The sequence below is a fragment of the Podarcis bocagei genome (assembly GCF_964188305.1).
Source record: "Podarcis bocagei genome assembly, chromosome: 15".
Lineage (NCBI taxonomy): Eukaryota > Metazoa > Chordata > Lepidosauria > Squamata > Lacertidae > Podarcis > Podarcis bocagei.
In genome coordinates, this window is record NC_138141.1 from 16,618,595 (window position 1) to 16,645,844 (window position 27,250).

Here is a 27,250-nt window from a genome sequence, read left to right on the forward strand (position 1 = left end):
TGAAATAGAAATGATATTTTATTCCTCTTCTCATGTGGGTTTTGGGACACAACACAAAAATGCAAGTCCTTTATCACAGCAGCACAGCAGGGTTGCCTATTTCAGATGAAGACACAACAGTGGGTTTGGCTTTCAGAGTTACAACACTTTTACAGCTGGATGGCTTTCTACCAGGTGTGTTAAATGGCTGTTACCAACTGCACACTACAGACACAACGGAGAGGCACATGGCAGCAGACGACTGGTGGTGTACACACAGCAAACACTGGTGGAGGGGGCAGAGCAGGGTGGCCCACTCACTCATTGGTGTGAGCAGGAGATGAGGCCACCTGGGTGGGAGGCAGGTGGCCCCAAGCACAGCATTCGCACTGCCCTGCACAGGCATTCCCAGTGGCCTAAGTCCATCAAGGTCGGAAACCAAAAGTTGGCTGGGCCGGGCAGAGAGTGATCCTCCTGGGGCTAAACTGTGCTGACTGAGACAGGGGCCAAATCCCTTTGCAAATCCTCACTGTCCCAGACAAGGCAGAGGAGAGGGATTCCCTCCTTCCAATGGCATGGAGCTGACTTGAATCGGTCATGGGGGCAGGGGCTCAACCTAGCATTGGAACAAATTTAACAGCTGAATTTGCACATGTGGCTGCGTAAAGCATTGTGGAAAGACAACCTGGTGGTGACAAATTGATGGGGCAGCGATGGGGTGGAGGAGGCTGAGCTCTGCAAAAAATGCTCCTGCCTTTTGGTGCCGTTTTGGCCCTGAGACCAGGAGCAATTGCACACCATGGCTCCAGACAAGCCTGTGTGAAGTGAGGGTGTCACCCTTCCAAGGCTTTGCAGAAGAAACCTGGAAACTCTGCGATCTCCCCACACAGTGGCATGGCTGGAGGGGGCTGGAGGGCAGAGATTTGCAGAGGCAGCACTCCCAGGTAAGCGAGGCAGTGCTGTTGCTGACATCTTCCTCTCCTAGTCACGTGTGGAGTTGGGAAATGAGAGCTCTCCCCTCACCCCTGGCACAGAAATAGCTCCCTTTTCTGCCTCCTTCTGCTTCACCAGAAGACACTGGCATCTTCCCTCAGGTTGGCATCACAGTGGCATGGGCAGGGGGCTCCTCCTCATTGGCCTTGCTGAGTATTGGTTGGAGGCGAGAGAGGACACAGCATTTTTCTTATGGCGAGGGGAAGGGGACCGAGGGGGGCAGGGCTGGAAAGAGAAAGTGAGCTGCTCTTATGGCTGAACACTGCACATTATATGCATAAATATCCTGGGCCAGATTCCTGCACCCTCTTCTCTCCCCCAGCCCCACTTCATTGCTTTGGCCAGCATCTGAGGTCATGGAAAGGTACAAGGAAGAGAAGTTACCCTATGGGGATATTGCACAGGCTGAAGGAACCTCCTTTCTCACTCTCCAGGGATGGAGCATCACGTCAAAACAGCATGAGGGAAGTGAAGAGAAACAGACTCACACGACAACATCGAACTGGAGGCAACGGTCACCACGGATTAACATTACACAGGTGGACAGTATTGGCAGTAGTTGGGGGTGGGGGAGTTTTTTAAGAGAGAACCGATGTTCCAGGACACAGCCCAACATGGACACAGAGCTGGCAGCATCTCCCTGCAAGGACCCAGGCAGGTCCTTCGCCTCAGCCTCTCTTCACATTGTTTGCATCTGAGGTCCGCTTGTCCGTTGTCTGGTCTCTAGATCTACAGGAGAAAAAAAGGAAGGAAAGGAGGGATGGCAGCCTGGAAATTTCAGCTTTGCTGGCGGTGGAGCACAAGGGGGAGGACACGCTGCCTTTCTAGGAAGGGGCCCAGATTGCACATGCTGGTTGTGTCTGACTTGCGTGGTTCAAGATCAAGAGATTGCATCTGCTCGTTTATCTTAAAGACACACATTAGGAGAAGAAGCGGCAGGCAGCCGCCTGTGGCTCCCACACACCTCTGCTTGCAACAGCCTGCAAGGCCATTTCTTGGCCGGCTGCCAGGAATTTTGCATTCACAACTATCAGTCGCTCAAACAACTTGGCAGGAGGGGGGAACCCAAGTTCAAGGAAAATACCATCTGCATGTGAGTGTGTCTCTGCCTTTGAGAGGGACAACATTCAACACAGAAATCAGGCTTTGCAAAGGCAGAAATCTGCAGCCACTACTGGGGCTTAGATCAGGCCTCCATAAGGAGCTCAAAAGGAACATGTTCCAGCTCCTGGAACTGGGGCTTCCTCCTTGCTGTTCATCCAAGGCTCCTCCTGCCCCCCCCCCCCGCTCCACCCAGCAGTCTCTGGGAAAGGGTCATGGGGGGAGGTGGGGGTTGATGCAACTCCAGTGTGGGAGGAATACTGAAATATTTGCACCCCCATTTCATTTTTTTCTGCTTTAATTGGCAGAGTTGGGAGACAGGGCAAGAGCCCACTGGAAAAGGAGAAGCTGTAATTAGTGTTTGTTATTTCCCAGCTCAGGAAGGTTTCAAGCCTTGACTCTAAGGATTCATCCAGACTTCCTTTTGCACAGCCCTTTCCAGGCACAGCTCCATGTCCATGTGTTTCCCTTTATTGTCCAGGCATTTCCCCCAGAGAAACTGACATTTTACTGCTGAATCACAGCAAATGGGTATCCATAGAAAACCCTGGGGTGTCGCTGGTTTTGTTTGTTTCAGTATAAATGCAAGAAAAAAGAAACGAGCAAGAGAAGAAACAAAAGAAGCCCACCCTCAAGAGATGCTGCCCTCATGTAGCCAAAACTGGGGAAAGAAGCCAGAAGCCCTCTCCAATTCTCAAATCACTGTAGCCACATTCCACAGAACAGAAATACGGTGAAGCGGTGTGGATGGGTCAGCCTTCTGCCCAAGCTTCAGTCCACCCCATTGGTATTGCCACCCCATGCAATGCCACACAGCACTCACTTCCTCTCTGGAAAGCTCACCTCGTAATTTCTGTTCAGTTCTCTGCTTTCTGTGCTCCTGTTGCTGCAGAAAAGAAAAGAAAAAAGACCATCTGAAAAATGTCCCTGACTCCTCCATGTACATTTTCTCCTTGTAAGGAGCACTCAAGTAAGCTGCTATGTCGGAACACAATATCTGACCACCCACTCCTTTTGGTCTGGCACCTCCCACTGCCAGACAAAAGGGACAAGAGAGTTTTTGAAGACGTCCCAAATGCCAGGCAGGGAGAAACTATTTCGCATTCAACCAAGAGTTCCTAGAAAATTGGCCATGCAGTTAAAGTGGTCTTTCTGCTTCTGCAAACCAGCACTGCTGTCACACAAAGCATCCTGGCTGCTTCCTCTTGCAGCCAAGACTTCTATGCACAAAAGAAACATTTGAGCAGACTGCAGGCAGAGTCAGGAATTCAGAGCGTATCTGAAGCACTCCTTCAAAAGCGCCCTTGATCAGGTGCCAGGAGGCTCTTCCCCACGCAGAAGGAGGAGGGACCCTCAGGAAGCTTCTGCACAGCAAATATGAAAGGCCCTTACCATTTGAGGCAATCAAATTCTCCCCCTGTGCCTCCTCATCTCCAGGAGCCCTGCAAAGAGAGACAGAGAGTGCAGTGGAATGGCCAAATTGCCTCGTGCCCCAGCTGGGATTAGGGGAGCAGGCAGGGGCCCATGAATGGCTGGTGTTTCTGGCCACAGTTCTGGAAAGACTGTTCTCATGTATTTTTCCATCTTGGGAATCTATAATTACAGTACATTTACAATTTAAAGACACCTAAGAGAGACACTTCCCATCTCAGCCTGCCTGAATCTCAAGGCCATCAGCTGTCAAGGCAACTCCTACAGAGACACCTGAAGCTACCTTTATACAGAGTCAGACCATTGGTTTGGATTTGATATCCCGCTTTATCACTACCCTAAGGAGTCTCAAAGCGGCTAACATTCCCCTTTCCCTTCCTCCCCCACAACAAAAACTCTGTGAGGTGAGTGAGGCTGAGAGACCTCAAAGAAGTGTGACTGGCCCAAGGGCACCCAGCAGCTGCAGGTGGAGGAGCGGGGAATCAAACCCGGTTCACCAGATTACGAGTCCACTGCTCTTAACCACTACACCACACTGGCTCTCTGGTCTCCCAAGCGTGGTATTGGCTACACTAACTGGCCGCAGCTGTCCAAGATTTCAGGCAGGGGCTTATCCCATCTTCTAGCCCTACCTGGAAATGAACCACAGACTTTCTGCATGCAACACAGATGCTCGAACAGAATGAGTTATGGTTTCTTCCCCAAATGTCTTAAGGGAAAGTACAAGGATGCTTTTAACTTTGCTCCCTGGGTCTAAACTGGATGTGACATGCTGGCCTGTAGTTGCCAATGCAAGAAAAACAGTCTTGCAGGCTGAGGTGGAAAAGGAAGAGAAGTTGGTGTGTCTGGAATTTTGAGCAGAGAGATCAAAAGTTCTTCTCTCAGCTACTCCTTCCAAGGCTGCTTTTATTTCAGTCAAAAAACACACACTTGATCTAAGCTGGAGGAATCCAACTAGAAGGTTGCAGCCACTGTGGCCCTTGCTCCCTGGAATAGGATGTCATGGTATTTCAAGTTTCATAGGAGTAATGAATGGATGGGGGTGGGGAAGGGGCTGAGGAGAGAGGTGTCACCCAGACGGAACCCGAGGATCCTCCATGCTGCCACATACCTTGGCTTTTGGTTGAAACTGCACCTACATCTTCTGCCTAGGAAAAGAAAGAGCATGCCATGAACGTGGAACCAGAACCACAACAAAGGGTTGCCTCTGGAAATTGGGCAGATGTCCCTCCAAAGCATCACTGGGCATAGTTCCCACCAGAGCCCTCCTCAGTGGCAGGCTATCTCCGTGCTGCTGCTGCAGCCCACTTCATCCCATGGTGAAGGAATTCTTGGGTCTCTGGAAACTGGTGAGAACATTCGGAGCTCATTAGCTGAGCAACAGCTCATCCTCTGTCTGCAGGAGCAGGAACCAAACCACTCCTCTCCTGTTCTTGCTACCCAAGAGAGATGAGAGAAAAGAAGAGAGCCACAGCTGGGATGGGAGGCTCTGAAGCTGCCTCCTGAGTAGGCAGGTTTCATTTAGGCTGTAGTAGAGGAACTGAAGGTACTGCATGGGAGGAGGGGAGAGGGAAGAGGTGCCACCCAGGCGGGGCCTCAGCGTCCTCCACATATGTCACCACACATCTTGGGCTTCGGGCCAGTGTTTTAGACTGACGGCAACTTTTCATATTCAGAGCAGCCCTGTCACTCGCGGCAAATTTAGGCGGCGCTGTTCAGGCCAAGCCATTTTGCTGCTTGAGGTGCAGTAGATTTGGCGCCCACAAGCCAAATCACACAGCAGCCAAGGGTGGCCAAATGATTTTGGCACCAGAGGCAGAAAATCCCAGAGGTCTGTCTGCCTTCCCCTCCTTGAGATTACACAATATGCAGCAATAGCCCATTAATAAGCTGACAGCTTGTTGCCTTTTAATGACGCCTTTCACTCTGCCGCCTGAGGAGGCTGCCTCACTCTACCAAACGGGAGGGCCGCAGAGAAATTTGCAGACTCACTCAGTATAAGGAGGATCCCCACAGTGAAGAAGACCACAGCGAAAACCAAGCCACCGATCCGAAGGGTCTGGTAGTCTGGAGGGGGAGAGAAAAGGAAGATGCTGCCCGCTGCTGCGTTTGCAAACAGGTCGCAATGCCCAGAAACACACCACACAGGAAAGGGTGCTTAAAGATGCTCACCATAGTTAAAGGGGTCTTTTTCCTTCTCTTGATCAGTCACTGGAAATAAAAAACAGAAGAGCCCCATGAATATGAATCCGTCCACAGCAAAATACATGAGAATCCATTTCCCCCAATATGTATGTGTGTGTGTGTGTGTGTGTGTGTGTGTGTGTGTGTGTGTGTGCATTTTCTGGGCAGAGAAACTGGGGCTTTTGCTACCTGGGGCTTAGGGAGTAGCCAATGGAGCGGGAGAGATATCAAGAGGATTTATTTCTGTAAGTGAATGCTTTGCAGGTGTTTTAGCTTTGAAAGCCTGATTACATACCCACGAAAATTAATTCAATAGTACAAATACCCGAGTCACCCGAGGAGATAATGCTTCACCTCAATGCTTTCATCACACAGAGAAACAGTGGCAGAATGAACCTGTGTGTGCTCCTAAAGGCTCAAGAGGCAAAGACCTCTCCCGAGTGCCTTGCCCTGTTCTCTTGAAGAGTCTCTTCATCAGGTGGCCCCTCACTCTCCAGGGATGGCACTGGCAGCAACCTCAAGCAGAGAGCAGTGGGTTGGGGCAGCTGTTTTCATGAGACCCGTTCTCCCCACCCATCCAAGACTGCTACCTACCGTCCACCAGCATCACTGGAACCAGCAGAGAGCAGAGAAAGATCAGCCCCGTTTCCATGGCTGCTGAGGAAGAAGAGAGAAAGCAGAAAGGGGGAGCAGGCGGTCAGACCAAGGAAGGGCCAATGGGAGATGTGTGGCAACAGGACAGTTAGCACTGCAGCAAGTCAGCCCACCCTCCAACCTGTGGGATGTAATCCTTTGGAGCAGTCAAGCACAACATTTCCTGTTTGCCTAGAGTGAACATGCATGGGGAATGTTGGTCCAGCCAGTTGAACTTCCTGTTACACCTGGCTGGAGCATCCTTCCTTTTGCATGTGACTAGTAGGTGGGCATGACCTTCCATTGGGTACCATTGGGGAAAGGGTGCCATTGCGGCCACCCCTCCGGGACGCACAACCCCGGGATACATGCCACACCCCCAGGATGCGCGCCAGCCATGCCCCCGACTGTTCTCCGCTCCGGGGGCTGCAGCATGTTGCTCCACCACTGGACCTTTCCAGACCTAGTAAAAGACCAAGTCACGTAGCCACCTCCCTTCTTTTTCATCCTGCCTGATTCACCTGGACTGTACTGCTGGCTGTCAGCCAGCAGACCTTGGTTATCTCCCATTTGGGGTAAACCTGTTTGTACATATTTGTAACTTTAAGCCTAAAGCCTGCCTTCAGGGATCACATTGTGCTCTGCCTGATCATGAGGAAAACTTCTTTTTGTTACTTATGAATAAGACTGTTGGGTCTTTATTCTTTTAGGAGGGATTCATGGGATCTTACCAGGAACATATCCAATCTGGGCAAGCCAGATTGAATTGCTTATTGTCTTAAGAGACTCACATGAGTCTGCAACCAGCTTCTTGCTGTATAAAGAAACTGTATAAAGAAACTTGCTAGCGCAAGTTAGGAAGGATTATATTAATCAATATATCCTCTCCCGTTACCCACAACATTCCCACACAACCCTGTTGCAACTCATTGGGCCCATTTTGTGTTGGACCAGGAATCCTGTGACATCCCCCACAGTGGGAAGATCTCTACTAAATTCCCTTGGCAGTTGCCTCCCATCTTTTCCAGAGCAGCTGCCCACTCACTGCCCAGGAGCAGCACATGTCACCCTCCAAATGGGCTTGAAGGTCGGTGGCTCAAAGCCCTTTAAAGCCAAACTCTTAAAATATCACTTAAAATATACAGAGTAGCAGAACAACAGCACAAAACATGAGCCTTTAAAGCCTGTTTAAAACCAAAAAGCAAATAGGCTTGCCTTGTCACAGGCTGACAATCCATAATTTGGTGGGGGAGGCATTGCCAAAAGGGCTTTATTCTGTGTGTCTGCCAATCTAATTGTGTTCATAGGTGAGCATCTCAAGAGGTCGTCCAAAACAGATCTTAAAAGTACAGGCTGCATTGCATTGGTGGGAGCAGTCCCTAAAACCATCTGAACCCAAACATTTAGGGCTTTAAATATCTTGAAATGGGCTGGGAATGTGGGGAAATGTGCAGCCAAGACCACAACTGTGTAATTGCTAGAGAGTCACAACGGGGGTATGATGTCACATAACCTCTTTGTAGTGGAAAGGGAACAATAGAAAACTTAATATTCTTCTTCCTCTCACTGCGCACAATCTTCTTCTTACTTACAATGGGATAGGTTGCCAGCAAGCTCTCTCCAAAGAACACACACCATTTTTGAGCTGAACAATGGGCTCTTGTAACTTTAAATTATTATTAATTGCCTGCCTGATTTTCATCACTGTATCTATCTGGCACGTCTTTTGGCTTGAGTAAACTTTATATTTTCTTCTTTGCCTAAAACAGGCCTGAAAGTGATTTCTTTGTGAAGAGGGAACTCAGATGGGAGATGGTCCAAGTCTGCCTAAGCACCCCAGGGATAACATAACAATTCTTTTTAGAAGGTTGCACAACCTTGCCTCCGAAGCTTCTAAAGATAAGCTGCACATGGATGGTGATTTTTAACTCTGCTGAAATAAGTATTTGCAGAAGTGAAAAGCAGGATGATAAATAAGCAACTAAATATCCTCTCCTATCCTCTAAAATCCATCCAACAGGAAACATACTGGTGGCCTGATAACTGGTGCAATATAGGCATCATATGTCCCATTATATGTCCCACCCAACCTGCATCCTGTACCAGTTTTGGTTTCTGAACCATATTCAAAGACAGCCTCAGATAAAGTGTATTGCAGCAGTCTATGATGCATGAATAAAGGTGACAAAGCCCAACAGTTCTAGATAGGGTCACAGCTGGTGCACCAATGGGAAGGGAGATTTACCTATGAGGTTCTGGATCTATTTCTCCCCCATCTGTAATCCAGGCCCAACTCTGTGCAACAAAATTTCACACTGGTGCTGATCCTGGGAAGTTGTCCTGAATATGGGATTGCCCTTTATTGTATGAAGGATAGATGCTGTCCCTGTCTGCAAACAGAGCCCCATTTGCTGCCTTGGTAACTTATGGCTGAGGTTAACAGAAGCACCAGAGCCATCAGTCAATGGAGTCTTTCTTCACAGGTCAGAAAGCACCCAGCAAACTCGTACCTTGGAGCACTGCCACTCAAAGGGTGTATAGTTCTCTCAAGTGCCCTTCAGGTAGCCAAACCTTGTGTTCCATCCTGCAGATTACTCAGGGCCAAACTACTTTTAACGTGTCTGTGGGGTTGTTGTTGTTTTAAAAAATAATACAGTCGTACCTTGAATCCTTAACACCTTGGTACTCGGACATTTTGGCTCCTGAATAACACAAACCCGGAAGTGAGAGTTCCAGTTTGCAAACATTCTTTGGAACTCGAATGTCCAATGGGGCTTCCACAACCAATCAGAAGTCGCACTTTGGTTTTCGAAAGTTTTGGAAGTCGAATGGACTTCCGGAAAAGATTCCGTTCGACTTCCAAAGTATGACTGTAGTTCTTTTATCACTGGGGATAAGGAGCGCTACAGCCATGACCAGGACTTCAGCCCTTTCCCTCTCTGTCATGGTGTTGGCAAAAAATACCAAAAGCACCATCTGCTATTTGTGTTGGGAGGAAAGCTGTGAAAGAATCTCTGGTCTACCCCCAAATGTCACCACAAAAATATAATGCAGCTGGAACACATTGCCCAGCCACAACACACACACACACACACACACACACACACACACACACCAGCATTTCATGCCAGGTCTGCAACTGAGAGGCAGTGTGCCTCTGAGCATACACAGCATTCCCTCCTTGCCGCCTTGAATGTAGAATCCACCTTGGTAATTAAGCTGTATGGCTATATATAAATAAATAAGAAAGATAATCACAATGCACCATGAGCCTGTGTGTGACGTTTCTCTTCGGCAATGTGGCGCTTCCTTTGCTGGGCAGGTAAGGAGTCCGTAGGGGACTTCATTTCATGACCTGCAGCACACATCCTGCCTGGCTTACCAATACTCCACCCCAGAGCAGAAAGGGCTACAGGCAAAGAAGAAGCAGGTCCCCACCTATGAACTTCTTCCTGGGAGCTGGACAGAGCCACTGAGCTAAGCCTCAAAAGCCATGGATGCAGCATCCAAGGCCCAACCAGCAACCTCCCTCCCTCTCCAGCTACAGAACAGGCACTGGGATGCCTGGAGCGTAGAGGGTCCTTCTGCCTGACCACTGACTCTGCTGCCCCGCCCCAAGCCTTCCCCCAAGCCTCCTCTTGCACTGAGAGTCACAGCCAGGGCCACAGAGGAGCAAACCAGTTGCCCTCAGGGATGCATGTGACAAGCACATGGAAGATAGCCCCTGAAATGATTTGATGCATTTGTCACCAGAGGATGTGGCAGTGGTGGCTGTTGCTTAGGGACATGCTAGACAACTCAGCTAGGTTCACCTGTGATCAGACCTCTCAACAACCACCGAATGGGAACAAGGACTCTGGCAGAGAATATTAATGCAGACAATATCATATTACAAGAAGTTGTGCAATAGAATGGCAAACTTATTGGATGCTCAGTACACATTGAATACTGTCGTGCAATAATGAAATATTGGGAAGGCTGTCTTAGAAGTAACTGAAAATTATTAAAATTAGATGGGGGAAATATTAATTTATTAATGCAGTATTGTTTTAACTAAGTGGTTCCCTATATTTTGCAAATAGGTTTATCATTGTAAAGACCCTCTAGAATACGGGTAGGCAAATTAAGGCCTGGGGGCCGGATCCGGCTCAATTGCCTTCTAAATCCTGCCCGCGGACGGTCCAGGAATCAGTGTGTTTTTACATGAGTAGAATGTGTGCTTTTATTTAAAATGCATCCCTGGGTTATTTGTGGGGCCTGCCTGGTGTTTTTACATGAGTAGAATGTGTGCTTTTATTTAAAATGCATCTCTGGGTTATTTGTGGGGCATAGGAATTCGTTCATTATTTTTTTCTTCCAAAATATAGGTTCCCCCCCCCCCCAAGGTCTGAGGGAAAGTGGACTGCCCCCCTGCTGAAAAAGTTTGCTGACCCCTGCTCTAGAATGACTTTCCTGTTTTGTTTGCTGTTGTTGTGTTTCGTTTCATCAACGTGAAACATAGAACGATAACAATTTATGGAAGATTGTAAAGATAAAATACAAATCGTGTTTAAATTGTATAAAATGATTCAGGGCAGCCCTTTCCAGGTATGGGGTGTGTGTTTTTCCACACCCAGGCACAGCATCTCAGCAAGTGACCACTGGAAGCTGTAAAACGGGTGGGAAGGAGGCAGAGAGAGCTGTGGAAACACTTCCTAGCAAAGCCTAACAGTTCAGCAGGGGCTGCCAGCTGGATGCCACCTGTCCAAATGCTGCAACGCCAGATTTGGGTCTGCCTGCTGTACCTTGAAGGGCAGCCACTGAGCTGGGCAAGTGGCTGGAATCTGTTCCCTTTGTAAACATGTCCCTGAGCCAGAGCTTGCCACCAGCTGCATTGCATGGGAGGAACAGCAGCAGCCTGCTCCGGGGATGGTAATAACATAGGTGTCCTTGCCAGTGTTGGTGAGCGGGGTTTCATTCTGCACAGCAAGAGGAGCCCCAAGGACCTCCTGTCTGCAATATGGGCATGTTCTGCTGGGAGTCTGCTTTCTGCTGCTGCACCTGGAGAGACCTTCTCTCAGCCTGGGGAGCAGGGAGCTGTTCTTGGCTTCAAGGCTGAGCAGAGCCCAGTCTGGAAGGCTCCCCACCAGAGTCTGGTTCTCTTGCTCCACTCAGCCCTTTCTGCAGCAAGGCAAGCACTTCTCCAGCCATCCTTGATCCCCGAGATTAGTCAAGTGTGCCAAGGGAATCCTGTGCAATAAGTCACCCATGAAAAGGATCAGGGATTTTATTTAAAGCATCCAACTTTCCTGTGGAAGTCCCTTGGGTAACCTCATAAATGGCAAGAGCCAAGATCAAGCCACAATGAGAACTACCCAGTGAGTCAAGTGTGCTCTGTTCCTACTGCTATTATTCTGCTGTCTAAATTGTCCATCCAGTAGTCTCTGCCTTGAGGACAGCAGTCGATCTGGGGACTAATGCATCATTTAGCAGATCTATCATGCAACAAGCCGTTTTCTTTTGTGATTTCTCCCTCCTCCTAATGGCCAGACATAAAGCGGCCTTTGAGCAAGATCAAAGAGTGAGATAGATACTCTGCCTGTTCAGTGTTGCCTGCTCAGCTGCAGTCCTCAGCATGAACTGGGCCTCTCCTCTTCTTAAAAAATTACCATATTTTTTGCACCATAGCACTCACTTTTTTCCTCCTAGAAAGTAAGGGGAAATGTCTGTGCGTGTTATGGAGGGAATGCCTACGGGTGGCATACCTACGGATTTTCCTCCTCTAAAAACTATGTGCGTGTTATGGTCGGGTGCGTGTTATAGAGCGAAAAATACGGTAACCATGCAATCCACGAGACCTCTCCCAGGATTCCTCTCCAGGATGGAGATGGAGGGGTACTGTGGGATCCTGACCAGTAGATGGAGACAGCATAGAACCCTCATGACTAGAAGCCACTGATAGCCTCCCTCTGACCAAGAGGACCCCATGGCAAAGCTTGTCATTGAGGAAATCTTCCCCTCAAGTAATGATCAGCCAGGCAAAACCAAGCTTCTTCCTGGTGTGTCTCAGAAAGTTCCCCATGCCAAGGGACTTGCTCCCAGCTTCCTGCACCCAGCGTGCTACAGAAAGGGCATCTTTCCACACAAGCCATTTCCTCTCCCACATGCAAGGACCCTCCTGCAGGAGAGAAGAGGGTAGGGGTGGGGCACCAGCCACCACTTTGTTGAGCCAGCCACAGGTGTCAAGGAAAGGGCTGCCGGCCTCCACATGCTGCCCCAGCCCTATGGCAGGATCTGGCACGCAGCAAGCAAAGACCACAGTATGGCCGCCTCCTCCTCCTGCAGCTGATGCATGTAATCCAGCTGGAGAAATATTTGGGGTGCTTTTGTTTTGCTGGCTAATAGTTCCATCATTCATGCGAAGAAAGAGATTAATGGAATACAAAACTTAACACAGGCTTTTCACATTTAGGGAATTTACATATGCAAATATATCCATGCACGCTTTAGTACGCGAGCATGGATTTCATGTGCTAATCAGGCAGCTGCTTGCTCAACCACAAAGCAAATACTCAGCAAAAGTTTGCAAAAATGCTCCAAAGCAGTAAAGCAAAGACCTTTGATAAGCATCTACTGGTCAGCAGCATTCGAAGCTGCACTGCTGGGTCACTGGCACCAAGAGAGAGGAGGCCAGGGTGGGTGGGGAACTGAAGAACACACAGGGCCAGCCCAAAACAAGATGACGTCTTTCTCTGGTCCAGACACCATCTGGACTGGTAATTAGTGAAGGGGTGTCATCCTCCACTGCTCCTGACCTGAGACAAAAGGCTGAAAAAGGGAGCCCAGGTAGGTCGCATGGCAACAGACCAGAATGGTGGTGGTGATGGGGAGACGAAAGGGGAACAGCTGGGGGCCATCTTCCAAAATCCCCAACTGAGGAAGTCCCTTCAGTCTGCCTTATGGCATTGCACAAGGTCTGAGGTTGCCCACCCCCACACTTGACCATTCATGACTGCACATACACAAGGGCACACACCTGAGTCCAAGGTGAGCACCTGCTCCCATTCAGGGACCTCAGCATAAAGGTGAGTGTAAATAGCAGCCTCAGTCCTTTTGAGGGTGCAGGGCAGCCCAGTCAGAACACCATGGACTCCATCCTTTGAAAATGGGCTCTTCATTCTGTGTTTACTCGGTTATATGATATATAATCATATATTTCAGCCACACACAAAATCTGCCCACCAGGCTAGAGGGCAACATACCTAGCGTTGGATTTTAATCGGAAGGGAGGGATTTTATCAGATAAATGAGGACATTCATCTCATCTCAGTCTTCTTTAAAACATGCATCAGAAAATGGACTTTTAGGATTGCACAAACATTCACCTTTACCTTTTGCTTTTAAGTTACCCCCGGTGCACAGCAGAGGCAGCCAAGCTAATCCTGCACCTCAGTCTGTAGCTTTTCATGATGGTTTCTGCAAGTTCTGCTGCCTAGTCACACAGATACACTCCCCGCCCCCACTCTCAGTTTGCCTGCCTGCCTCCCCTCCTCCCTCCTAAACCAATCTGGACGACCCAACTTCAGGATTTGTTGTTGACTCATTGGCTGTAGGCGTCACTTTTCCTTCCTATCTGATTTTTCAGGGTGTAGAAGAAGGCAAGGCAAAAATGGAGGTCAGCTCTCTGTCCACAGATTATGTGAACCCCGGTTAAAAAGAAGCATCCAGGTGGCAAGGGTCCGGTTTTCCCCAAATACAAACACCAACACCCAACCCCAAGGAACAGACAGACTTTTGGCAGTTCGTCTGTCACAGATCTCCCCCAAACCAACCCCTTTAGAGAAGAGTTTCTCTGCCTCAAGCACATCACGCCCTTTTCTTCATCCGCCCCTTAAAACAGGCAGAGCCCAAACCCTGCATTTTCTGCACCCTAAGAAGAGTGGAAATTCATCTCTGCAGCTCAGCAAAGGAGAGAATGTCAATGTTGCCCATCGTCTTCCCAAAGCCACCCAGCCCCTGCTAACATCACAGCTTCCTGTTCTTGTTAAGGGGCCTGGAGGCATCTACCAAAGATCAAACCTGGTTAAAATCATGGTACTGCCCTTGAGTCTTGCCTGCACAGCTTAGCTGCCTCAAGGGGGAAAGGGGGGTGCATGTGTGAACACAGGCAGCGATGTCACTTTGCTTCAACATCAATCAGGCTTCTAGTGTGAGGGAGGTTTTTTCAGTCTTCTGCTCCAGAGATTCTGAACCCGGCCTGCACTGTGCCTGACAAGTGCTTCCCGCCACATGAATGCATTCCTGGCAGGTGGAGTGAGAGAGAAAGACAGAAAGAGAGAGACCCCTTGGCTTGCGGTCAAGCCCGGCTGCAGGAGCAGTGGAGTGGGGGAAAGCACAACACCCCAACCACCAGTGCAAATGCCATAAAGAAAAGGAGCAGCAGTGGTTTGCAATAAGGTGCGGGTGGCGCTGTGGTCTAAACCACTGAGCCTCTTGGGCTTGCTGATTGGAAGGTTGGCGGTTCAAATCCCTGCGATGGAGTGAGTGCCTGTTGCTCTTCCCCAGCTCCTGCCAACCTGGCAATTCAAAAGCACGCCAATGCAAGTAGATAAAGAGGTACCACAGTGGCGGGAAGGTAAACCACGTTTCTCTGCACTCTGGTTTCCGTCACCGTGTTCCATTGCACCAGAAGTGGTTTAGTCATGCTGGCCACATGACCTGGAAAGCTGTCTGTGGACAAACGCCAGTTCCCTCAGCCTGAAAGTGAGATGAGCGCCACAACCCCATAGTCGCCTTTGACTGGACTTAACAGTCCAAGGGTCCTTTACCTTTTTACCTTTTTTTAGTGCCACAAGGAAGAAATAAGAATAAAACACCTTGGATGATAATTCAGAGTGGAAAAGTCACAGGCACCACCAGAAACATCAGTGCTAGTTTGTTGTCCATTCTGCACAAAAGGACTGGCTCTTAAATATCGGATGCTGGCTTTTAGGGGGCATTTTGCCATCCCAGTTTTGACTTGACAGGCTTGAAGGCTGCAGAAAGCCCCCTGTTCCCACCTGTCAAGACCCTCAGGCTCCCCCTCCCAGGATCGGCCTGTCCATGGGGCAGACTGAAGCTGCTGCCTCAGGTGGTAGAATCCAAGGGGCACCTCCAGGGGAGCAACCTCCCACCATCGCTGGAGAAGCCAAGAGTAGCAGCTGTGGTAGCTTCAAGAGTCCCGCAAAATCAGGAGGCACCGTCTCATTTTGCCTCAGGTGGTGAGATGGGACAGGCCACCCATGCCTCCTTCCCTCCCACTACCCTAAGGGATCATGTCCTAACCTATCCTGGAACAATTGCCAGATCCATTTGGAGATGCTTCTCCTGGGCATGGAGGGGGTTCAGTTCATCAGACTGAAGTGCACATTGCAAGACAGAATGTGGCAGGCCCCCAAAAGCATAGCTTGGCCCATTACCCACCACTAAGTATCTTAGATGTGACTTTTGCAAGGCTTAGCTGCCTTTGTGGGGAAAACAACCTCGGAAGAAAGCACACAGGAGCATTCTTAAACGGGTGGCCCTTCATCGGAGGGTGGGTGGAGCCCTGGGTCTTTTGCACCATTCCACAGATCTCCTACCCCATCCTCACCCTACTTTTTTAAAAAATGTATTTTTATTAAATATTTTCTTGATTTACAAAAGTATGTGCAATGTCTCTTTCTCGGTTTTTTCCCCCATGTAACATTTTTTACAAATCAGTTTCATTTGTTGAGACATTAGGAAGAAAAGGGGGAAAGAGGTGGGGGGGAGGGTGGGGGGGTCGGGTAACGATGTTTCTATTTTACTTAATATATGTGAGGTTTTGTGTCAGCGTTGCTTGTGTAGGTTCTTTGCTGTTCACTTGTATTCCTTTGGTAGTGAGAGAGGTTGGGGTTGGCCTAGGGTGTGGTTGTTCGTTTGTGATTGGCTGTGGTGGTGTTTGTTTTCATGTGTGAGTGGGGTGTGTGTGTGTTTTGGATCAGGTTAGCCATATTAATTTATATGCTGCTGGTGGATTTTTGTCATTGTCTTGTTGGGCTGTGTGTGTGATAAAGGGGAGCCATACCGGGCTCACCCCTTTTTAAGCTTTAAAAATTATTTGACCTTGCTTACATAGGGTGCTCTCTGAAAGCTGACCTAATTTACATGTAGACATGCAAATTAGCATATGCAGATTTCATGCAGATTTCAATCACAGGCTTGTGCCTCAAGTCTTTTAAGGGCCTAGCAACAGCCCTGGAGCCTAGAAGATTCTCTTGCTCGCTTGAGCAGAGAGGAACGTTCCTTATTATTGTGGTTTTTCCCTCCGCCTGATTATCTAAATATGTGAGCTTGCCTTTGTAAACAAAAGCTCCAGCTAGCACAAAATGTTGCCGCTTGCCTGTTGACAGGCTGGAGTCAATGTAGTCGTCTCTCCCTCTCATGCAAAGCTCAGCTGCTGAGCGCCAACAGGACCATAGCCAAGGGGTGTAAACCCCAAATGTTTACAGAGGTACAAAAAATCTATAGGAAAAACGACCAAAGGAGCAACCTGCCTCCACAACAACAAATAGTGAGGACTGAACATGGTCAGTGGTGGACAAAGAATGTCTCTTGGGGCCAAGGCAGGGGGTGGGGGAGTGGAATGGAGCTCCTTGGGAGGGGGGTGGCTGGCTGGCTGGCTGACACCCTGAACTGAAACACTCCACAATTCATGGGAGGTCTCTGTTGTACCACCTCTTTTATTTTAAAGCAGCTGCACCAGCTATTCATTCGTTTCTGGGCTCAGTTCCAGGGGCTGTTTTTGACACTTGAGACATTAACAGCCTTGGATGAGGATCCAGATATCAGGGAGAACATCACTAGCTGCCTCCTCCCACACAAACTTCCCCAGAATGACGACTGCATTCCTGAACTTATAAGGAGCAAGCCCTGTTCTAGTTCTAGTCCCCCAGGGGGACTTGCTTCCGAGTAATCAGATTGCACGGTAAGTCCTACAGACAAAAAACGATGCTTCCGATTCCACTTTGCACAGAAGCCACATTTGCCTCTGCAAGCAGCAGGGCCTTTTTAGTTAAAGCCCCAACATTGTGGAACACCCTGCTGCAAGAAATGCTTGTGAACCCCTGTCATCTTTCCATAGGTTTGCTAAGACTTCTTCAAAAGGCCTTGATTCGGCTTCTCTGTTGTAATTTTTGTAGCAGACAGAGGTGCCGAGGCAGCAAAAAGATATGGGCAGCGGAAACGTCTTAACACTTACAGTCCCCCTATCCTATTATCATCAGTGCCACCCGGTTTGTGATTAACTGTGGTCGTTGATGAGGGTGAAGTTTGGAGTCTTTGTAAGACCACCCACCATTTCAGGCAGTGGGTGACATTTTTCACTTTGGGGGACAGGAGCAGAGAAGCATCCCTATTTTGTTGTTGTTTTGATGCATCTATGATTGTGGGAGAGTCTAGTCCCCAGGTTTGAGATTGGGGGGACGGACATAAGAAAGCATACCATATTCTCTTAGAATTCCTGAAAGCAGAAGCCATGGGTTCTGTTTTCAGTCAAGCATATGAAATTCAAAAGACCTTCTCTTCAAGGTAAGGAAAGCACCAGGGGAAAGAAGCAAACATCTCAGCCTCTGAAGGTCAAGTGTTATGAACACTGCAAGATGAATAATGTTCAACTTACATTACTGTGGACCAGAAGCTCCCAAATCATTGCAAGTTCTCGGATGTGGTCCCTAGCTCCAGGAGATGCTATCCTGTAGATTAAGATCATCCTCACCAGGATAATTGTCTGAGCTCAGTTAGGAGATCCATTTAATTCCCACTAGCTTCTTGATTGCTGCAATTTTCTCATTTCTCAAAATATATGTTTATAACTCTGCCTACCAACCAAACCCACTCTTGGCCCAATAAATTCTAGCCTTTACTTCTAGGCAGTTCTGGATATTTGAGTCTGCACATAAATTGTCTTCCTTGATGTATTCATCTGCACTCAGAAATCAATGTTCAAAATAAAAGACAGGTTTTATGAATTTAACATCTAATTACCATCTAATTAGAGCATGGCACAAATTGAAGCCAAACAAAACAGTATATGCAGATGTACATTGACATTATTTTGATAATTTACAGAGGGTTTGCTGTTGCAGCAAGAACATTAAAGGGCTTGTCTGCACCACAATTTACTGTGTGCTTGAATTCCCATTTAATTTGTGTAATCAACATGATGTTACCCTCAAACCACACCAACCTTGATGCTTTCCTGCTGTAAATTCAAGTTTACCCAATATGAGGATAATCAGATAAATTGGGGGAAATCATGCTCCAAACTGTTCCACTCAGGGTCACAGATGATTTGCTTCAGTGTTTTGGGGTGGATGGATCAATTGTCATTTTCTGCTGCTCCCTTTTCCATGCCTACCACTCCCACAACACTTTCATTTCTTTTCTGGCTGTACTTGTAACTATTTACGGTGTGGTGTGCTCTTAAATAGAGGGGTGGTGGTTGCTTTCGATCCCTCAGATTTGCACAAAAACAGAAAACTGTACAAGCAAACCACATTCAAAAATTCTACACTATATATATTGGGCAGCAATCTCAATGTGTGTGTGTGTGTGTGTATATATATATATATATGTATATGCAGGTTTTGGTGTCTTCGGGTGTCTTCCCGTGTAAGAGTTGGGGTGTCTAGGCGACGTTTCGACGAGGTCTCACTCGTCATCTTCAGGCTGGTGCTTTCGGCTTCTTGTTACTAGAACAGAGCAGGATCTCAGTGTTTGAGTTCCTATAAATACTGTTGAGGGGGTGTGGTGTATAGCCTCCAACGTTCTGGGCAGAGAGGAAGTTCCCAGGTTAGTGTGCCTTTTCTTCTTTTGTTCCTTAATTACTTGAGGGATATCTTGAGTGATTTCTTGAGTGATATTCTGAGTACCACTTAGGAGGGTCATTAGGTGTGGATTAGTTGCTAAAGCTTTCGTGTCTTGACCTCTTGAGCTTGTGAAGAGTTTTTCTGAGAAGATGGCTGTACTGCACTTAGTTGTGCTCTGGCTTGGCTTCGTGTATAGGGGCGAGCTGTGGTTTTGTGCCCTGTTCCAGCCAGATCTGTGTAGGGATTGCAGGGGGGTGCAGCATCCGGAGGTGCCACTATGGTTTGGCTACTGGATGGTGTCTGTAATTTATCTGTGGAGAGGGTCTGGGTTTGGGTCTGGTGTGGTTGATTGGAGATGGCGTTCTGTGTGCCTCTGGTTCTGGTGTCGGTTTTTGTGGGGAGGGCTAATTTCCAGATGTCTGGCAGGCGGGACGTGTCGTCACGCTTGTTCATGTTGTGAGGGTGTTTCTCTATCTCGATGGCTTCCATGATTATTCTCTTGTGGTGATGTTCCATGTTAAAGAGCAATTTGGAATCTGCAAAATTAATTTCGTGTCCTGTTTCTTTCATGTGTTGGTAAAGAGAGGAAGTTTTTTCTTCTTTTTTGACGGCATTCTTGTGTTCTGCGATACGTGCATTTATTCGTCTGTTTGTTTGTCCAATGTACGTGGCTGGGCAGACTTTGCAGGGTATTTCATAGACCCCTTGGTTTTCTAACTGGATTTTATCTTTTGGGTTTCTATATATATATATATATATATATATATATATATATATATATATATTCTATATATATATATTTGCTTTCATTTCTTTTCCACCATGCTAGTAAGGCCAGGTGAGAGCTCAGCCTGTTTGTTTGTTTGTTTGTTTGTTTGTTTGTTTGTTTGTTTGTTTGTGATGGACTGGCTGGATGCAGAGGAATGGAGGGAGGCACCAACTTGGGAACCCCCCAGGGGAATCCCCAGGGAAAGAAAGCTCAGAGCCAGGGGATTGGTGGTGGGACAATGATGAGTGGTCAGAGGGAGAAAACTGGGAGGAGGAAGCATTGAAAGCTGAAGAGGTAACAGGGTTCAGGAAGAGGCTGGGGCAAAAAGCAGTCCGGATTCAAAGGCAGGAGAGGAATGGGGGCCAGGAGACAGAGGTGAGGCAGGCTGCTGAAGAATCCAGGAAGTCTCTCCCTCCTGTTGCGACCAGATCCCATCCTCCCTGGTCTCCCAGAAAATGTAGAGGAATGAAGAGGCAGAGCAACAAGAGACTAGATGAAGGAGCCTGAGATTGCTTGGGAAGGACCCAAAGGAAAAGGAGTCTTAGAGAGCAGTGGAAATAAGAGGACCTTCCGTCCTCACAATTGCTTCATAGGGCCAAGACCCAGGGGAGGAGCATATGCCCGTGCTGCCCAGGTGTGGTCCTGAGGGGGGCGTGGCACGAAAGGTGCCCTCCCAGGTGCAGGATAGCTGCTCAGGTGCCTGGAGCAGCGTGCGCGCCCAGCAGCCGGGAGCGGAGCAAGCCTCCCATGGCAGACATTCGGCGCGCCGCCCACCTGCGACTCCCAAGCCTCCCCCAAGCTGTCAAAACGAAGGGGGAAGGGGGGAATGCCACTGGCAAAGCAGTGCAAATCCTTCCCTTACCCCAATGGCTTGGGAGTCACAGGCAGGCAGGTGGCATGCCAAATGTCACCCCGCCCCCTCATTGAGGGCACCTGGGGCAGTTTGCTCCCACCACACCCCCTTTCTACGCCCCTGCCAAGACCTACTGGGAAGAGTTGCTGTGATCACTAGGCCTGTACCGTTTTGGTTTCTTTGAGTAAAGAGTTAACTTCACTGACACATTGCTAACCTGCTCCTGACTTTGTGTGTGTGTGTGTGTGTGTGTGTGTGTGTGTGTGTGTGTGTGTGTTTATTCTTATCTGCACAAAACAAGAAAACTACACAAGCAAATTTACAATTGCCTGACCATATACTTTTGCACACTCCTTGTGTGTGTAGGGTAGGTACGCAGGTCAGCTACCTGTGCACATGCCCTGTCAGTACTTAACTAGCATAACAGAGTCAACAAATTAGAAGGCAAGGACAAACACAGAAGGGAACACCTACTGGTGTGGACTGAAGTTGCTTCTCATGTACAAATCCAAATGCATGTGGGTGTGAACTACCTGAGTCTAATTAGAACAGGGGGAAACGGATTAACAGCAAAATTATGCTCCAATGTGGACAAGTCCAAAGAATCTTAAAACAGGGGCAGGGAACATCTGCGGCTGGTCTCCAGATGTTGTTGGACTCCAACTTCCATCAGCCTCAGACAGCATGGTCAATGGTCAAGGAAGGATGGTGGGGTCTGTAGTCCAGCGACACCCGAAGAGCACCGGTTCTTAAAGACTCACAAATGTTATTATGCAGGACTTCCGGAGGCGGCGCCATCGGCAATGGCGGATTCCCTCTAGTCTTGAGGGAATTGCTCCTCGGAAATCGGGTCTTGCCGCTGCGGCGAAGCAGGGACCCTATCGAAAACCACAGGCGGGTGAAGCCTGTGACCGTGGGACTCGGCGGGCACCTTCAGCGTGCTCCCAATTTGCAAGGGAACCCTGCAAGGGGCTCCAGAGCAAAACGGGGGTTTGACGCGGTGCTGAGAGTCGATCGCTACTTCCGTGGAGTGAAGCCGCGCAGCTGTTGCCGGAGAGCGCTGACCTTTTTTCCTGGGACAATTCGGCTATTAAACAACAACCCGTGAGTAGGTCAAGCTTTAAGATTTGAAGTTAAAAGAAAAAGATGGACCAATTTGGCACCGAAGCGGCAAGGTGTAAACAGGAAGTCCACCTTCCGTTTTGTATATAGATCAAAGCAAAGACTGACTAAGCTAAGACCGGGAGAGGTGCGTTAAAAGATTATTTTATCATGTATCACAGCTGTGGTCAAGGGTCACTGTACTTATTTTGCATTCCTGCAAGTTATAAATGAATGGCTATTAAGTACATTTTGCATTACATTTCCTCTGACCCCCATATTCCTGTACCTGAGGATTATGCCTCATGCATCTGCTGAAGTGGAGACTACGGTTTGGCAGTAAGCAATGTATCACATTCTGTTTCGAAAATGGTAAAACTGTTTTCATATATTCCGTAATTTTTTGCATAAGCAGTGTAAGGATTTCATTTAATTCAAAGTCAGCTTGTTTTAGCGACTGTATTGAGCAATCAGCATCTAACATTTTGCTTATGAAGTGTCTGAACTAGGAACTAGGAATAGAAAATTTGATTTAAATCAGTTTTTGTACCCTGCCAGCTCAAGCTCGCTTCCAACACACTTTCAGGGCTCTTGTGTTGTGTGTTTAATGTCTCCTCCTAACAGCTGCTCTGAAAGTTTTTCTTTCCTGTACCCCAAAATTGGGATCTGGCCTGAAGGAACATGATGGAACAACCTTGCTGAAGCTAAGCTGATCCAAGGCAGGTCTGTGCCTGGGTGAGGGACCTCCTGGGAGCCCCACAAGTGATCCTTTGAGCTCCATGGCAGAAAGGTGGAATATAAATAAATGAAATACAGAGCTGGATCAGTGCTGGTAGGCCCTGTCCATCTTCTCATCTCTCCATCTGTCATCTCAGATAGTGTACTGTCCCTCATTTAAGCTTTCCCATTTTCTTTCAAAAGGATGCTCACTCCCACACACAGGAGGGAGGAGGAACCAAGAACAGTAGTATGCAAGCCCTTATATAGACTTTTGAAATTGCTACCCTGTAGCTCAAGACTGTAAACCACAGAGCCTAGGACTTGCTGATCAGAAGGTTGGCGGTTCGAATCCCCGCGACAGGGTGAGCTCCCGTTGCTCAGTCCCTGCTCCTGCCAACCTAGCAGTTCGAAAGCACGTCAAAGTGCAAGTAGATAAATAGGTACCGCTCCTGCGGGAAGGTAAACGGTGTTTCCATGCGCTGTACACCAGCTTCCTCAGCCAATAAAGCGAGATGAGCGCCACAACCCCAGAGTCAGTCACGACTGGACCTAATGGTCAGGGGTCCCTTTACCTTTACCGCAAGACCACTGCCCCCATACATACTTAGTTGGTCTCTAGGGTGCTACTGGACAATTTTTTAATTTTTAAAATTTATTTCGACATCACAGAAGGGGCAGTCTACAGCAGAATCCTGTCTGGCAGGAAACCTGTTAATGGACAGCCTGGCTTTACCTGGACATTCTTTTCTGATGATAAACACTTAATTCCTGGGTCCAGGTCACAGACTCACCCTATTCATACCCAAATGTGCCCTTAAGGCAGGATTTGTGAGCACAGAGAGAATGGGGAGGCTTTTCCCATTTACATTCAAACTGCAGGGGAATATCTGAGGTCACTGAAAGAGTCAAAATGGCTTATAATACTTTCAACTGAGCATGCCCAAAAATATCAGATGTGTATTCCAGTAAATTGAAGCTAGAGTGCAGTAGTTCTGCGTCTACGCCAGAATTGCTGGCTGGATCAGGTCAATTGTTCATCTAGTCCAGTGTTTCCCAAACGTTTTTGGGCAACGGCACACCTGTTTATTGAAAAGAAATCTCGCGGCACACCACCATTAAAGCCCCGCCCCGTGACGTCAGCGCGCAGCGTCACGCCGGGAGGATTTCCCCTCCGGTCCCATGCCTTCGTTTGGGGCATCGCTCCGGCTGCTCCCTCTCCCGCCGCGCAGGAGCGATGCCTCTCTCTGGCTCTCCCTCCGCGCAGGCTGAGGGAGGGAGGGAGGGGCGCGTGTGACTCGTCTCTGCTGGGAGACCAAACCCAGCGAGGCAGAGTCGCGCGGAGGCGCCCAGGCAGCGCTGCCGGCTGCGAGGAGGAGCGCCAGGCAGCAGCAGGAGGCGCGGCCTCTCCTCGCCGCCGCCGCCCCGCCTCTCGCCGCCCGACTCGCCCGCCTCCCTCCAGGCATCTCGCGGCACACCAGCCGGTGTCTCACGGCACACTCGTGTGCCGCGGAACACCGGTTGGGAAACACTGATCTAGTCTACTATCCTCTTCTCAAAGTAGTCAACCAGGTTGACTACTTCAGGGAAGCAGGCAACCACAAGAACACTTTCCCCTCCTGCAGTTTCCAGTAACTGGTAGAAGAATTACTGCCTCTGACCATGGAAGACAGCACAGACACCATGTCTAGAAGCCATTGATAGCTTTGTCCTCCAGGAACTTATTCCTTCACATCATGTCCACACGCAAGCCAGCACAGACATACCGTATTTTTCCGTGTATAAGACTAGGGGTTTTTTTTTAACAAAAAAAATAGGTTTAAAATTGGGGCTCGTCTTATACACAGGTAGTGCTGAGGGGTGTTTTCTTAATTTGGAGTCCCCAAAAACAGGGGGCATCTTATACATGGGTTGTCTTATACACGGAAAAATATGGTGATTATTAGGATACAGATTTTAGAAAATCAGCGCTTCTGATTTCAAGGCCTCACATCTTTTAAAGATCTGATAACTCACAAATTGCTATCATACATTTCACCCAGTCATTTAATTGCTTAATTGCAATGTGAGCCCCAGAAAGAAGACAAGCCTCCCTCTTCTCCACAAAATGGTGGCAACCATGACTCTCTCAGGGGCTCTTTCGGGGCATCTCCAGAGAGTGGCTCCCCAGCAGCTAAAGCCCATCCCGGTCAGAGATCAGATGTGTCTCCATTGCAATGGCATTATCTCAGGCAGGCAGGCATCCACCTGGCCTCCCCCACCCCACAGCCTTTAACTCTGCCTTTTATTGCAGCCCGCCCCCTTCCATCGCTCTCTCTCTCTTTATTCAGCTGGTTTTTGTTTTCAAAAGCTAGGAGAGAGAAAGCTGAGCCCCCTCCCTCCATCAGATGATGGAGGCCAGATGATGCCAAGGAGGGGCTGCCCGGAGGGCGCATGCGCACAGGGAGGGAATTGCGTGGAAGTCTCGAACCACTTTGAAAACATTTCTTCATGTTGCAAAAACCAGATCGGCCGCCCCTCCCTCGGCCCTCCTCCCACAGATCCCTCCCTCCTGCAAAATTATGCCTGTATTTTGCAGAGGGACAACCCCCCCCCCCGAAAAAAGCACGAAACACCTCCCTCCTCTTTCTCCTCCACCTCCATCGTTTCTCTTCTCATGTTGTTCTAGATAAACAAGGTTTCTCCTCCGTCTACCCCCCCACTCCCGCCCAACCCCGACCATAATGGCTTCCTGTAGTTCACGTTAAATCCCCTTCCAAACGCCCGAATCATCCCACAGTCAAGAAAAGTCGCCTCGCAAAGGGGAATGCAATGCGTTTGGAATGCAAGTCTGGATTTGTGTTTACCAGAGAAAAGAATGAGGAGAGAGGGGTTGGGGGGCCGGGCGGTCGTCGTGGCAGGATGAATCCAGGCGCACGGCTGAGCGGCTTACTGGGGGTGGGGGGGAGCATAGATCGGGGGGGGGGGGCGGAGGCGGACAATGCGCGAAATTGCAAGCTGTCAGATGGGATTCCATCCACGAGCAGGGAGGGAGCGGGGAGAATGTAGAGGTTGGCCGGGGCGGGCGGGCGGGGGGAGCGACTAGTCAAGGCAAAACAACCCCCCAGACTTATGTGGGGAGATAACTGGTAACTAGGCAACCCACGGAAAGAAGAGCCGTGCTAGCAGGTGGTTGGCACGGCAACAGCAAGGCCAATCACAGCCGCGCAATGGACGGGTTTGCAAGACAGACAGACTGCGGGGCATGTGCAAGAAGAGCCACAGCGGTGCCAACAAGTGGGGCGTTGAAGGGGGGGAGGAGAGGGAGATGCAGCTGGGGAGGCGGGAGGGAGCGCCTGGCGAAGGTAGGGTGACGATGACACTGAGCTCCCGGGAACTCCCGCTGAGCACCCAAAGCAGGCATCGCAAGCCCCACCACGCAGCAGGAGGGCGCAGGGTGGGTGTGAGCGATGCCCGGGCGCCGGAGCAGAGTCTTGCCAAAGAAGCCGCCCTCTTGGCCCGTCTCTCTCCCGCGCCCAAAGTGTTGGGCTGCACTTAATGCTGGGAGACACTCTGCGAATGCTCAGAGGCTCGCTCCTGGTTATTCCCTCTCTCTGTCTCTTTTATTTATTTTACAGATTTGACCCCCAAAATCCCAAGGGGTGATAAGGGGGCAACATATTTAGGAGCACATGCCGCCCCAGGTCGGATGCTTGCTCACTCAGGACAGTTTTGGCCTGGCGCGGACTGGGGGTGGGTGGGAAGGCCCCGGGGCGCTATGCCCAGGAACGGGAGGGAGCTGGTGTACAATTGGAAGGGCTGCCGACGGGCAGAAGGCTCGAGCGGGACCCGTCCGGCTCCTCGGGGCAGAGACCCGTCGAGTGCGAGGGGAGGACGATTAGGGCGGGGCTCCGGGGGAGGCATTTGCACCCCGGTCACGTCTCCCGCGGCGCCTGGAAGCAGCCCGGCTGAGCTGGGCGGGGAGGGTCTTCGACGCTCGCGACGACGGAGCCCATCAGGCAGCCGTCGGCCGGGCCGGTGTCTCCTGGAGTGGGGGCCGAAAGGCTGCGCTACGTGGCTACCTTCCCGTCGGGGGCCCCGCTTACCGGGCAGGCGGCGCGAGGGCGAAGGCGGCGCGAGGGCGTCTGGCGGGGCGAGACGAGACTGGGCTGCAGGGGGGGCCGGTCCGACGACGAAGGCGGCGATCGCAGGGCGAGGGCGGCGCGCGAGGCTGGCAGGCTGGGTTAGGGTGGCTCCTTTCCTTCGGGCGCTGCTGCGCTCAAGCCCGCGTCCCCTCGTGGCTGGCTGGGGCTGGGCGTGCCACGGGCTCGGGCATGGCTGGGCTCGGCTGAGAAAGAGGGAGGGAGGCGGGGGGGGCGAGCTGCGCGGAGCCGGGGAGGCGGCGCTGGCAGACAGACGGAGGGAGGGAGAGCGAGCGAGCAGGGGCGAGCTGGGGGTGGTCTCTCCGCCACCTGCACTGATGTCAGAGCGTGGTTCTGGACGCAGCCCCGAGACCGCCAGTCTCCGTTTCGGAGCGGCCAGCGACTGCACCGCCTGCCTGCCTGCCGCGGTCTCAACGAAGCTCAAGCAGACCCTCGACGCCATGCCAGCTGCCTGGCGGTGCTTAGGAGGAAGGCAAAGCGCTCTGCCCATGCTCAGCGG

The 27,250-nt window shown here is 49.8% G+C and overlaps 1 protein-coding gene across 2 annotated transcripts; it reads right to left on the reverse strand.

The window, feature by feature from the left end:
- Positions 1-27,208, reverse strand: LOC308574445 (uncharacterized protein). Of its 2 annotated transcripts, none has more exons than XM_081172270.1 (8): positions 26,695-27,208; positions 6,283-6,342; positions 5,677-5,715; positions 5,497-5,571; positions 4,616-4,652; positions 3,466-3,515; positions 2,917-2,959; positions 1-1,701 (listed from the first exon to the last, which is right to left on the reverse strand). In XM_081172270.1, the coding sequence occupies exons 1-7, from the start codon at positions 27,191-27,193 to the stop codon at positions 2,931-2,933; spliced, it is 789 nt and encodes a 262-aa protein (XP_081028396.1). In that variant the 5' UTR covers positions 27,194-27,208; the 3' UTR covers positions 1-1,701; positions 2,917-2,930. The 2 variants fall into 2 exon arrangements, with proteins under 2 accessions (XP_081028396.1, XP_081028395.1); XM_081172269.1 differs by having other exon boundaries at positions 6,283-6,345.
- Positions 27,209-27,250: the final 42 nt, after the last annotated feature.